The sequence below is a fragment of the Rosa chinensis genome, chromosome 5, assembly GCF_002994745.2.
Source record: "Rosa chinensis cultivar Old Blush chromosome 5, RchiOBHm-V2, whole genome shotgun sequence".
Taxonomy (NCBI): domain Eukaryota; kingdom Viridiplantae; phylum Streptophyta; class Magnoliopsida; order Rosales; family Rosaceae; genus Rosa; species Rosa chinensis.
The window spans coordinates 69,098,637-69,113,491 of NC_037092.1; the positions used below are offsets into that span (position 1 = coordinate 69,098,637).

The 14,855-nt window shown below is 38.7% G+C and overlaps 1 protein-coding gene and 2 long non-coding RNA genes across 3 annotated transcripts; 1 reads left to right on the forward strand and 2 right to left on the reverse strand.

Annotated features, from left to right (window-relative positions):
* The first annotated feature begins 2,151 nt into the window (after positions 1 to 2,151).
* LOC112166493 (18.1 kDa class I heat shock protein) lies at positions 2,152 to 2,897 on the forward strand. The gene has a single exon (XM_024303357.2). The coding sequence runs from the start codon at positions 2,218 to 2,220 to the stop codon at positions 2,680 to 2,682; it is 465 nt and encodes a 154-aa protein (XP_024159125.1). The 5' UTR covers positions 2,152 to 2,217; the 3' UTR covers positions 2,683 to 2,897.
* Positions 2,898 to 8,568: 5,671 nt separating this feature from the next.
* LOC112202173 lies at positions 8,569 to 9,360 on the reverse strand. Its single transcript, XR_002937137.2, has 3 exons — positions 9,251 to 9,360; positions 9,105 to 9,168; positions 8,569 to 8,789 (listed from the first exon to the last, which is right to left on the reverse strand). It is a non-coding gene; the product is annotated as an uncharacterized LOC112202173 (long non-coding RNA).
* Positions 9,361 to 9,817: 457 nt separating this feature from the next.
* On the reverse strand, positions 9,818 to 11,612 carry LOC112167629. The gene is made up of 4 exons (XR_002923869.2): positions 11,473 to 11,612; positions 10,877 to 10,950; positions 10,074 to 10,310; positions 9,818 to 9,960 (listed from the first exon to the last, which is right to left on the reverse strand). It is a non-coding gene; the product is annotated as an uncharacterized LOC112167629 (long non-coding RNA).
* Between the last annotated feature and the right edge of the window lie 3,243 nt (positions 11,613 to 14,855).

Sequence of the window (14,855 nt, forward strand, 5' to 3'; positions counted from 1 at the left end):
AATTGTGACTTGTATTGTGGTTTTTTATTTTTCTTAAATTAGTTATTATGAAAAGTAGTTGATTCAAAGTTAATTTCTTAATTTATAGGTGTTAGAGTAACATGTCAAATCATGAGCCAAAACCGAAGCGATCAAAATTCATTGACTCATGGTTTAAAAGAACATATGTTGAGTCTTCAAGTTCAAATGTTAGTTTAGGTTCTTGTATTGCATTGCACGTTTATTTTGTTCGTGATTTTGTTTTTTAGTTTTGTATAGATATGCATTTGAAGGGTAAGGCTCACTACGTCCCCCTTGACTAGGTGTATATTTTTCTTAAATTAATAAAATTCTCTCGCACCGTCGAGATTCTCTATAATATATATATATATATATATATATTTTTTTTTTTTTTTTTTTTTTGTTGAAGAAATCCCAGCCCGTCCAAAGTTTCAATCCTGGATCCGCCCCTGAACTTGGTCATCAGCATAACTCAAGGATCACGTCCTCCTCCAAGTGGGTTTGCTGTTTGTACTGTGCTCCTAGATTTTTAATTAGTTCTATCATTCTATGTGTTCTTGTACTCTCGAATTAGATCGATCAATCATCAATTCTGTCACCAATTCAGTGAACTTTTCACTCGACTGTGTTTAAGTTTTCACTCATTGTAAAGAATAATGAAGCAAATACTTAAACACATTCTAACTGTATCATTAGCCAACTTATCTCGTCCGTCAATTTATTTATAAATTGTTGAGTGGTGATTCCCTCAAAATCGTTTTTGGCCTTATCTCACCCAACAAACAAATCATATAAATCGTCAAGGCTAAAACTAAATCTGAGTGGGTCACATCATCAATTTATAAAAAAAAATATGAAACTAATGACTATGATTAATTAAATTAGAGCATATATAAGGGCATATATTATACAATTAGATGCCTATAAAAATAAATAATTTTATGTGTAAAGTATCGAGAGGTGAAATAAATTTTTCTCTAGATCATGATCAAATGTTGGGGAATAATTCGTTGCTTTGGATTGACAAACAAATAATAATGGGCTAAATATTAGTTAGTATCTTGTGGTTTAGGTCCAAAATCAATTCAGTCCCTGAACTTCTAATTTCATCAAAAACACCCATGCACTTTCAATTTTGATCTAATAGGTGCAATTCGTTAATATTCTATTATGAGTTCAAGTTATAGTTGGATTATTTGTTGAAAAATTATTTATTTTTAATAGTATGACTCACTCCTAAATTGATTATGCAAACCACCTCGACACCACATCATAAAACATAGGTCATATATGAGCCACGTTAACAAGTTAAATAACTCAATTGTCGGAAAACTAACAAATTAGACCTATTAGATCAAAATTGAAAGTGCAGGGGTGTTTTTGATGAAATTAGAAGTTCAGGGACTGAATTGATTTTGGACATAAACTACAGGATAGTAATTTGTATTTAGCCCAATAATAATTGAGTGCTAGTGAGGATTGATGGTTTTGCAAGGGAGAAGACATTCTCAAAATTAAAAAGATCTGATGCCATGCATGAATGTAAAATGTGCGTGCATCCACCAACAATGGGTGGTTACCAAAATCTAAGCTGAAGGCAATCATGATTACAAGCTAATCAAAAAGTTTAGTTGCCAAATTCTAAGTTGTAAAAGCAAACTAGAGAGAGAGTTCATCGCACCTAGCTTCTTCAAAGTTCAAACGAAGCTAATGACCGGTCTTTATATGAGTATTGAGACAAAATTGTATTTCAAAATAACACTTGTGTGTAATTTTCTAAAAAAATTAAAAGTAACAATAAGAAATAACGTAAGGGAAGCCGTACTGAAACCTGCACGGAAATATCAGCTCAGTTCATTTTTACCCTTTAATAATTGATCGCCCAATTCTGTTTAAAACTTTAGATTTCCAGCATTTGATTCGGTTCGGTGCGGTTAGTTCCTAAAAGGCCACTCCCCACCTTTCTTCAAGAGCCCATTATGAAGCCCACTATTGGCCCATTTTCTGATTCTCAAATAGTCGAAGAAAGTTTCAGTTGCGTATGTCATTCTCAAAAGCCCCGGAAAGTTCGAGAGAAAATCAGAAAAACGTTTTCAAGTCGGAGCATTCTCCAGAAAATTCTTGGGTCTCCTTATAAATACGCATCCAATCTTCCCCTCCAATCACCAAACCAGTGAAGCAAATACTCGAACGTTCTGATCGTCCAATCCATTCACAATGTCGCTCATCCCAAATTTCCGACGAAACAGCGTCTTCAACCTCGATCTCTGGGACCCATTCAGGGATTTTCAATTCCCTTCCTCATCGCTCTCCACATTCCCTGAATTTCCTGGCGAGAATCCGGCTTTCATCAACACCCGGATCGACTGGAAGGAGACCCCTGAAGCCCATGTGTTCAAGGCCGACCTTCCGGGGCTGAAGAAAGAAGAGGTCAAGGTTGAGATTGAAGATGACAGGGTGCTGCAGATCAACGGAGAGAGGAAGATAGAGAAGGAGGACAAGAACGACAAGTGGCACCGGGTCGAGAGAAGCAGCGGCAAGTTCTCCAGGAGGTTCAGGCTTCCTGAGAATGCGAAGCTTGAAGAGATTAAGGCTGCCATGGAGAATGGGGTTCTCAGTGTGACTGTTCCGAAGGCAGAGGTGAAGAGGCCTGATGTCAAAGCCATTGAAATTTCTGGCTAAGCCTGTAATTAAGATCATTTTTCTCTGTTTCGATCTCTCTCATACTATCAAATATGATTGTCAATGTGTAACTGTACGTGTCAATGTGTCGTGTAATATTATGGATTCGGAACTTGTAATTTGATAGCATTTGCTAGTGTGTTTTGCTTTGTGCTATATGGATGTCCAATGAATTGAAATTATCCAATTGCCTGAAATGGTGCTATATAATTCAATTAGCCATTCTTTCTCTTGCCCTCTATTTGTATTTGTTTCTCTTCAAGACAAAGCCTGCTTATCTGTCATAAGTTCATGACCATATATCTCTAGTCTTCTGGATCGGACTTTATACATAATTAAGTCTGATCAAGTCGTTACATGGTTGCAAATTGCTACCTGAAACTCTAATATTACAAGCGGGAAGACAATACAACAACTTTATACTTGCAAAGAGGTAGGATATTGAGTCTGATCAAGCCCATTAACTTTAGATGGATCAATTCATCAATAGAACAACTTCATAGTACAAGCAAAGGAAGGATAGAGTTATAAACTATAAACCCTCCGACATAAACCAAGTAAAGACAATAAGACAACTCCTCAGACTCTCCCAAAAGCTGGAATACATAAACACAGAGAAAAGAAGAGAATTTATGTTGATGCCACTGGCTTTGTACGTGTAACTTGATCCTTTTTTCTTTTTGAATTCATTAGAAGATAACATAAATATCCAACTTGAAAATCAATGCTCGCGAACCCAAGCAAATAACCATGGCCCGCTGGAGGCGTTTTGGGTAATTCTACCCTCCTCCTGTTTTTGTCTCGTTGATCAATGTGTACATGCAGCCCACTCTTCACTTCTGCAAGCCCAATAAAGAACAACAGTCAAATGGTGCAATTTGAAGCAGTGGCGGATCCAGGAATGAAACTTCGGGCAGGCTTGAGTTTCTTAATAGAAAAAAAATAAAAAAATAACGGAGAATCTCGACGGTTGAAACCATGTAGTAATGAATTTTGAGCGCTTCAATTTTGGCTCATGATTTGACATTTTGGCTTAACCTATAAATTAAGAAACTAACTTTCAAAAACCAAAATAAAAGCCACAATATTACATGCACTGCATTAAGAAAAAAGAAAAAGAAAGAGAATCCCTTGAAAGCAGTAGCTTTGCTCAATTACCAAGTTGATTTCAGCCTTTAAACAATGCTCTCCAAATAGGCTTCGACGGCATCATCAAGATAGCTATAGCTCTCTGCATCTCTGACCAAAAAAAAAAAAAAACAGAAGTAAAATCTAGATAACTATAGCTCTCCGCCCGTGAGATCATCATAGATTCATAGTGTAAGCTATTTGCAAAATTAACAGCAAAGATCCATTCCTTCCAACCAACACTAACATGAATATTAAAGACTTGCAACGACAAGTCAACAACCTCGAAAAGTCGAAATAGATGCAGCATATCAATGATATCACCATGACAATAACAACTATCACTCATTTACTTTATTAGAATTAGAAATAAGCCTTCTTCTAAACCATTGTTCCTCACACTGAATTGGAAGGAAGAAGCCATACCACTTTCTTCCTTTCGTAAGCAAGTTCCAGTGTTCCACACTTCTACAGCAAAGCACATAAAAAAAAAATCTTCAATCCACTGCTAAATGCCTAAAGCAAAACCCACAAAATTGAAATTGACATCAATTCTTAACCCTAAAAATTGTCCCAAATTGAATTGAATAAATAGAACAAAATTGAATCCTACTTACATTCAATTGATTGATTGCCCAAATTGAAGAAGAAGAGTAGAAGAGAAACTGACTTCGATTTCTGAGAGAAAAAGAGAATGTGACACTGTCTGACTGTGAGAAACTGAGAAGGACTGAAGGAGTGAAGCTGCGAAGCAACGAAAGGAACGCAGCAAATAGACGATCGTGGTCAGGACTCGGGAGTACTTGGATGGGCTTCACTATGGACTACCCTCAATTAAAAAATCAAAAAAGAAGCATACATCTAATATTTTTTTTAAACCCAAAAATCTTGGACGGGCTTGAGCCCGCCCAACCCTCTTCCTAGATCCGCCGGTGATTTGAAGGTTTTCCTAACAAATTAAAGCCATCTTATCATTTACATTTAAGTTAATCTAGTAGAATATAGATTACCAAAGTTCTAATTGAAATATGATTCCCGTAAAAAGAAAATAATAATAATAATGATGTTGTAGAGAAACTGAATTTGACAGGAATTTGCTGTGTATTCTCATTGATAATAGGGGCCTCTTTATATAGAGGATTACAATGCATAGAATCTCAATCATACAAGAAAAGTAATTCTACATTGATTAGGATTCTAGATCCTTCTAATTAAATCCTATTACCACTAGGTCAAGTAACCTAGAGTTTGGGCTAAACACAAATTAGGTTTTCCTTGAACACTCCCCCTTGTGTTGCCCAAACGCGGTGCTTCTCTCGTTGCCTCGTTAAAAACCTTGCCGAGTAACAAAAACCCAATGGGACAAAAATAACCTCGGTCGAAGGGGAAAAAGAGCACAACACACCCTTCACGATTCGAGGTGAACATGTAGACATCTCCCCCTGATGTCTGCGCCTCCCCCTGATGACTACGATCATAGGAGTTCAGATAATTTCCGCAAGCCAATTCTTGCCACATGTTTCTCGAACGTGGAATTGGGCAATGACTTAGTAAACAAGTCTGCCTCACTGTCCTCAGATCGAACCTAGTTCACTTTGATCTCGAGGAGAGTCTGTTGTTGCTGATTATGCTTGGTGTTATCGCTTTTGATGTAGCCTTGCCTCATTTGTTCAAAACAAGCAGCATTATCCTAAATGCTTGTAGGCTCATCTGTGGTAGACTTCAAACCACAATTGTTCGAACATGCGTAATTATGGATCCAATCCATATACATTCACGAACCACTTCGTGAAGAGCAATGATCTCTACATTGTTCGAAGATATAGCGACTATGGTCTATTCTGTAGACCTCCAAGATATCACGGTCTTTTCCCATGGTGAACACTTAACCAGTTTGGGAGTGACCATTGTGTGGGTCAGAGAGATACCCAACATCAACAAAACCTTCCAAAACACATGTCGTTTTGGGATGGGGATAATGGACGCAAGCCAGTGTTGGCGGCGTTCTTGGTGTGTGATGGGTTCGAATCCATCACTCTTTGTAGGGATAGAATAAGTCCATGTCAATCGTACATCTCAAGTACTGAAGGATATCTTTTACACCAATCTAATGGCGTCGCGTTGGCGCAGAGCTATATCTAGCTAACAAGTTCATGGTAAATGAGATGTCCGGTCTTGTGCATTGAGCTAGGTACAATAATGCGCCTATTGTACTTAACTAGGGCATTTCTGCCCCTAGCGCATCTTCGTCATCATCCTTCGAACGAAGAGGATCCTTTTCAGGATCAAGACTACGAACGATCATGGGGGTGCTTGAAGGCTTGACCTTGTCAAAATGCCTAAGCATCTATCGACACGATGCTCAAGTTCTTAAACCGAGACATAATCGTGTTCTCCCATAATCCTTCATCTCAAAATCGGATTTCAAGTGTTCAGCGGTTTCCCTTAACTCTTTAAGGGCTTCTAATGAAGATCATGTCCAACATGAACCGCGATAGAATCCAAAACTTGTTATAGAAACGCGTGGGCATATCCCTTCCCAATCAAGTAGTCACTTTAGTGAGCGTTTCAACCTCTTTGTAAACGCGCTCCATGGTCTAGAGCCACTTGACTAGGGTAAATGAAGTTCGCCATGAACCTTCATGTATATTCCGTATCTAGATCCCTATAGAGATACGTAGTGACCATATTTGTAAGCTGCATGTTCAGTTATTCGGAAACTACCAAACTGACAGGGTAGTAGAGTGCAATGACATCCATTACGAGAGAATATATCTCATCGTAGTCGATTCCAGGGCGTTTTGTGAGAAGCCTTGCGCCATAAGGCGAGATTGCCATCTCTTTTTCTCACTACGCTTTCTAACGAAGACCCATTAGTCAACAGGTTTTATGTTAGGAGGTGTTGGCATCTCTAGCTCGAAAACCTTCCTCTTCGTTAGAGAATCCATCTTAACCTGGATCGCATCTTTCCATTTAGGCCAAAAATTCTCTACATTGGCATTCATTCATCAACGGAGCGTGGTTCGATATCATCTGACTCAACAAACTCATGCGCAACGAAATGCACAACTACATCATCAATTATGATGGAGTTTCTATCCCACGTCTCATGTACACTAGTGTAAGTTTCATAGAGCTCTATATTCTCAGGAATAGATTTTGACGTTGAGGCATCCCCCAACGATAACCATAACCCGGAAGATTCGCATGAGACGGATTTTGAGTCTTGATGATCAAAGGATTGGAATGTGCCAAAGTATCCTTCGAACCCACGGGCCTCCCACGCATCCTAGCTGGGGCCATGGCCTGTAACGCCAGAGTGCCACTTTCTTTGGCATTGGCGCCATGCCTACCTCCGTGTAGGGTGGCGCTACGTCCTCTCGTAGGAACGTCCTTCCTTGCAGGCATGTTTGCAGCATATTTGTGTGATCTCGTCACTGTAATAGGGATCGAGATGAGACATAGTGGGGACAGGCCACGACGATCCCTGTCGTTCCTGCTGAACATCCTTGTTCTTATCTCCCCCTAACGACGGGAAGACTGTCTCATCAAAGTGACAACCCGCAAATCTAGCGGTAAAGAGATCGCCTTGCAAGGGCATTAAGTGGCGGACGATTGTTGAAGTCTCAAATCCAACGTAGTTGCCCATTCGTCTATAAGGACCCATTATAGAGCGCTGTGGCGGCGCAATTGGCACATAAATGGCTCACTCAAATGTGTGTAAGTACAAAATACGTGTACCCAGTCACTAGCTTTAACGCAGAGGTACATTGAGTGGCGGTAGGTCGTAGACGAATTAGCATGGCTGCATGCGATATCGCATCACCCCAAGCGGATGTGAGAAGATTGGTGCGCATTACCAATGTTCGGACTACCATCGTAGTCATTTCCGTGAGACCAATTGGGTGTGACATGGGAATGTGATGTCCAATATCAAGCCCATTGCAATATTCATCGAAAGTCTTCGATGTAAACTCACTAGCATAGTCAAATCCAATTGACTGAATAGGATGATTTGGGGAGTGAGCCCATTGTCATATGATATGTGCTAGGAGTGTAGCGTAAGCAGCATTTATAGGTGGACAATGGCACAACACGTGACCAGCGTGTTGGCGTGTCAACCAATATCATAAAATATTTAAGCGTCCGCAAGTTGGTTGAATCAGTCCACAAAATCCCCATGGATTCTTTGTAAGAACAGGCTTAGTATAACGAGCGAGAGGCTTTAGAAGCAACCAATGAGAATTTTGGTTAAGCCTGAGCGTCTGAAACGCTATTTTGAAGCAAGTTGGTGATTGCAGCATCACCTAGGGCGCCATCACCATGATGGACGCCATCCATGGAGTCATGGATAGGGACTACGCCAGCCCTAGGCTGGTGGTGGACGGAGGCGGTGCCCTAGGCAGCAGCATCGGTCACACTTAGTCTAAGAATCAACTTTTGATTCATACTACACCAAAACTGGTCTTTTACGGCCCACCATGTGCGCCGTAAAAGCCTATTTATGGCGCACAAAAGCACGCTGTAAAAGCTCGCGCCGTAAAAGACCCCATGTCTTTTACGGCACGCAAAGATGCGTCATAAAAGAACAATTAACGCGCCGTAAAAGTGGTTCCACAAATGTTATTGAGGTCATTTACGGCCCACGTTGCACGCCGTAAAAGACCTCCTATTTAAGGCATACATCTGCACGCCGTAAAAGAGTGACTAAATTCCTATTTAAGGCACACTTTGCGCGCCGTAAATGAGGTCTTTTCAAACAAAAAAAAAAATTATATTGCTCAAATGTCATGTTCATATTACCCTCATGTCACATATATAAGAAGCTGAATGTAAAAGAGACACTTCATAAAACTTTCATCCCTAAAAGATGTCACTACAAAATCAAATCTGTAAGACTCAGTATCACACCAATAAAGCCATTCATTTATCAATGCTTTCAGCTAAGGGTTGAAGGTAAAGCTGCCAACAAGCTCATCCTGTAAAGAAAAAATGGTGAACAAGTATTTCCGCTATCATATTCAAAGATCTTATGAGTACAAGTTCACATTCAATAAACTGAAGTTCATGTTCCATTTTTATAAATTTAAACTACCAGTATCCAATGAAGGAAGACACTCAGACAAATATGACAATAATCTCTTTATGGCTAAAGAATCCATCTTTCCCAATCCTATCGTAGTGTATTTGCACATGCCACAGATAATGAAAACCTAGTCATAAATTAAACCTGCAAAATCAAACTGACTTGCAACTACTTAACCATCGCAATAATTATAAGGGGAAAGCTATACCTTAAGAAAACGATTCCAGTTCTTGCAGTTCTGCAGATCATGTTTCACAACATCCTTTCCATATCTACAAAGATAACATCATTCAATATAATACCAAAAGTAGTATCGTCTTTGCCACTAAATAATAGATAGCAAGCAGCACAAACCTTATTGCAGTTTGAATTAAAGAGCTATCATCAACTGATGGATCACCACCATCAGTGGAATTCCATGGACCACTAATTGTCATGAATGAGCAGTGTTTTTAAGAATGGCAAACCTAATGATATTGTAGATATGAGGCATGCGATCATCAGAGCTTCTTTCATATGACAGCTCCTCTGAAACATTCTTGCTTATCCTACTCATCAAGATAATCTGGAAAAGGGATAGAAAAGTAGGATAGTCATATGATTCTATGTATTAATAGAAAGAAAACAGACAATGTCAGGATCCTATATATGTATTAACAGAGGCAAAACCGACAATGATCATGCTTAGAATCTTCAATTATGTTGAACATAAACTCTAATTTGAAGAAGGTTCCAAATATTTCTCTACTCCAGGAATTAACACTCGTTAGTTACGTAACTTGTGGGCAATTTAAAGAATAGCAAACGCAAGGAGGAAGGTCAGAGAAGTAACCTACCTTCACATTCCACACAATATTCCCACCTCCTGATATTGCAGGTTCTTCAGCCAATATTTTAGTTGTTGGTTCTTCAGTCCATGGTGCCGGATTCTAACTTGCATCAAGAAACTTTGCCCATATACTTTGCCTGTGTTTTTATAGTCTGTATTGCTGACAATCTTTATAGCACAATGAGTCTATTGTTGATCATTGGATATGTGTAGTAATCAAGCTCTTTGATAGTAACTGCCAAAATAACAATTTAATTAAGATTAGTAAACAGGAATACTCAACCAAGAAAAAAAAACAGAAAAGAAGGATAAATCAATGTCCATTAAGAAATACTGTGTTTCCATTACCTGGTTCAAAGATTTGTGCAAATCTGATCCCAAAGATCCATGATCTCTCTGCCGCGAAGATGCTTAGAACCCCCTCTAAGTCTATTGATGCATAGCAAATGCCCAATCCCATCACAATGTATTATACCATATAGCAGATGTGTTGTGTCTTCTAAGATACTATCATTTAGAGACTTAGTCCAACGATCATCCTTGGGACATGATAATTTCTCTTCGACACAAAATGGTTACTCCAATCTAAACAACAATAACAACATATTGTCACGCTGCAACCACAAAAAAAAGCTAAGAAATAAAGCCAAAGATTGCATAACAGAAGCTTGAATGACAGTGGTATAGTACGTACAAAGAATCAAACAGCAAGTTGCTAGTCTAGTCAGTACACTTGGTTGCTTTTCCTATGAGACCAAGGTAAAAGCTCTTTGATAAGTAAGACACTGAAAGACTAGTACTATCAAAACCTCAAATTTCCGGACTTATTCGCTACCAAATAATGTAATCCAAGGGGTTTTTTTTTAGTTGAACATTGCTAGAGTTAAAAAATTAAGAATGTTCCTAAGGTCTTGGATTACAAACTTCCCTAATTCCTAGACAGAAAACTGCAAACTTCATAACCAAACTACTATGTCTAGCAAGCGACCTATTATTCAAGTACTCCGATTCGAGTACTTCAACTTCGATTGAAGCACATTCCACAACAAGAAGTAAGAAATAGACAAATTGCACAAGAATATAGCCGAAAATGATACAAATCAAACGCACACAAACCCCAAATTAGATCATAGGTTCAAAATCTCAATTACCTCCAATACATTGTACACCACATGCAATTTGATTGTTCCTTGACCACAAATCATGTAATATATTAAGCTGATATCTGAAACAACCCAATGAATAGATAAAAAGACCAGTTAGTACATTCTCATAATTCTGGCAAACTGGCTTTAGTTAGATGCTACATGAATATTCAAGACTATTATTTTGGAAAAAGCACGTATTAAGTTCTTCCTAACCTGTTTGCTGCAAAAGAATGGCACCACAAGCCATTATTGTAAAACACCACAACGGATTTTTGGGCTAGAAGTTCCAACTTAAAGGAGATTCACACTAGACATGCAAATGCCCTTTTTTTTTTTTTGTGGTTTGACCCAAAGAAGTTGACTGACGTAGGCATAGAAAGCTATGCATTTGTATTGATACATAACTCCAAAAGTTGTAATTCCAATCAGAGAATTACAAAAAATTATTATCATGTTTATATCTAACATCCTTGAGTATAGATTTTCAAAAGTTTTATGCTTTATACTTGCTTCATTTATGTCACTAACGTATCAATCCATGGAAGGGATAACTTTGATTCAAATTCAAAAAATATAATAAAAATTTCAAAGGAAAGTACCAGAGCAAAGAAATTTATCACAATGAAATCACCATCCATGCTTGGGCCTGATCCAAATATCGTTTCAACTACCGAAAGACATTCTTTTGTATGTTCTCCAGAAAACAACTTTTTCTACAGCGAAAGAGGCAACTCTACAGAGCCTGGTAAGGCAAGAGATCCAATGAGAAATTTGCAAAAGTACTTTCTACCTATTTCTTAAACAAATGCTATTATATTGAGAGTTTGAGAGAATGATGAGAGAAAGAGAGTAATTTGAACCTGTAGTATCATGTTTCTGATGGATAGAGAGAACAAGTGGTGATGAAATTGGAAGATAGGAAACATTCTTCTCAGCCAAGTGACAACGTAAGCTCTGCATAACAACCAGCAAATAAGACTAAAAATATAGCTCAATAGCATATCAAAGAAACAAATTTCATTTGCATGAACATTTCCATAAGATTAGGTAAAATATGAACGTATCAATGTGAACATTTTGTGAGGAATAGGGAGCTACTGTTTCTTCTGTTCTTACTATTAATACTAGTAATAATTTTGTGAGGATAATTAGACTGCTAATAACTTGACTTGCAACATGTCAATTTAGGATGGTATAAGTAGTCAATGCTGAACCCTCCGATTATGGATTGAAACACTTTCATTTAAGTGTTTTGGTCCTAAGAGAGAGAGAGATATTCAGTTTTTTGATTCACTTAAAGTGAATCTATAGAAACAAACACTCCAGTTTTTTATTAAAAGTCAGCATAAGCTGGTATATAATTTATTGAGTACATGTAGTTGTTGGCCAACAAAGTAAAGCTGAAAAACTGCAAGCTCTAAAAAGTGTCAAGGCCTGTAGTATCATGGGACAAATCATAAATTCTTGTAATAAAACGATCAACCTGCATTTGAGACCTACAATCTCCCTAACTATTGTTGAACACAATTTAAATTCCACAGTATCCCGTACGCAAAAGACCATCTCTAAAACTTGCAGCCTTGGGATTATATGACAAGGTTAAAGGATGCCTGGCATAATACAGAAGGAAATGTAAATCAATGAACATGAAAGTAGCAGATTCTAGTATTCATATATGAATTTCTTGTGTTATATGCTACTTCATTGGAGTTCGAATGCAATGGACAATGCAAAATTGTGGGATTTACTGAGCGATAAATGGGACAATGCAGTGGCCTAACTCTGAGAAAAACGAGGGTTGTATTCTTGGGCCATCTTGAATGGTGCTAGATTATTCCTTAAAGAGGTGAACAAATGTCATTACAAAAATAATGAATGAGTTAGGGTCAGAGGAATCTGCAATTTTTTTTTGTTTTTGGAGTCCCAAAAGGTTGTTTCTTAGGTAATCCTAGAAGAATTGTCACAAACAAAAAATCTCTAGCATTGATCAAATATAGGAGCCTTAAAACATGGACAAGAGTTTATAAAAGTAAACCTCGTGAGCTCAATGTGTGATAAGAACAACTTGGTACTGTCTCTGGTCAGAAGCAAAGGCCGCCGCAATGGCTTGCAAAGAGAATAGAGAATCAAGATTATAGTCTCAAACGGAAAGAGAGAGAGTGAGTCGGCGACTTACAGCAATTGGATAGACATCGCCTTTGGTACCGAAAGCCATGAATATAGCAACGGGTTTCGTCCTCTCCGGCTCTATTTGATTGGATCTGAGTTGGATTGGTGGAAGAGTCCGGCTCCTTTTTCTTTGGGGGAGCTTTTCTGCTCAAAATCGCTAACGAGAGCTTCCAGCCGCCCGATCTCAACGCCATGAACACAACAAATGCAGAGTCGATAAGGGAAATATTAGAAAATTAGAGAAACCCTAAAAATTGAGGAACTGAATGTCGGAGAATACGGGGTTACCGTGCATGACCATCGCGGCAAGGCTATGTCTACTCCTGCCGAATCCAAGTAGGGGACCATGGTGATGGACTCGCCCTTCTTGCGCTACCTTACTAAGGAGCCAAAAGCAAAATCGGATTTTCTTGTCGATTCACCTTAGATCTGATGTTTGGGGGAGAGAGGTATTCACCCAGACAATAGGATGATTGGATTAGTTTGAGCAAGGATTGAGAGAAACAGGGGGAGAGATATGAGAGAGGAAAGGATAGCTGATAGAGTTCGGCGTTTGTTCGGTCTAAAGTGTGAAATTTTTTTAGTAAGAGATTGGGTGGGAGATTAGAATTTAGCGAAAAAAACGTGAGCGGGATCTCAAAATTTAGGCGCTTTCCCACCTTATTTACGGCACATTATAATAGAACGCCGTAAATGTATAGTAACATTTACGGCACGCAATAAAAGCATGCCATGAAAGACCACTAAAGAAAAGTCTTTTACGGCGCTCATTCAAAGCACGCCGTGAAAGACCAAAAAGGAAGAGTGGGAGTCTTTTATGGCACGCATTCAGAGCACGCCGTAAATTGCAGGCCGTAAAAGCCAAGATTTCTTGTAGTAATTCATTTCGCTCGAGAGAAAAGATGTCCGTGTGAAGTCTTTTTGTAGACGGATCATCATATCATGACTAGGATGATCTATCCTGTCATGACAAAGCCAATATGTGTTTAAATCCAAGAGATCTTCTCTCATAACTTTATTGGATTTAATAGCTCGAATAGTGACATAAAGTCCACTAGAGAGACACATAAACTTCTCTAAGATGCATCTTTGTTCGCAATCATTTAGAGGTAATGCAAAGGAACTCATTTCGGTTCTCTACATGCATTTTCGCATGGAATTCGTTGGCTATTCATAGGGTACTATGTGCCCTAAGAGCGTAGAGAGTTTCTGTGACAACTATAATCGAGGTGCCATTTGGCAAGTGGAACTTGGGCTATTCCATGTCCTTGAATTAATATTGATGGCCTAGCCATCGTAGTCACAAAGTCATATGCTCAGAATCAAAATTGAGTCATAATGAAAAGCACTCGAAATTTTATTCATAAGCCAACGGAGTACATCATTGTTTCTATGATCAAAGAAAATCTAATCCAATAAAAAGTAATATGGCAATCGCCTACATCTCTTGGAAAATAAAAAGACTTAATCAAAATCGCCAATTTCTTGGTCTTGATCCTTGTAGTCTCCCACCCTTAGATCTAGATCGCCATCTTGATCTTCTTGTGCCATGTAATTCGCTTCCCTTGCTTCACGATACGTCTTGTATGCGTTTGCAACATTCTGGGGTGCGGTACATGTTTTGGCCCAATGTGCAGTTGATCCACATCGAAAACAAACATCATTATGGTCAGGCTCCCTTGATCGAGGCGCCATTGGGGCGCGATTTGAACGACCTATCCTCTTGGTGGTGTTACCACCATGGTCGGAGGCTCCGCCTCTCTCTCTCTTCACACGTTGACCTCCACGGTTCCGTGCACGCCTCTCTTGGCGA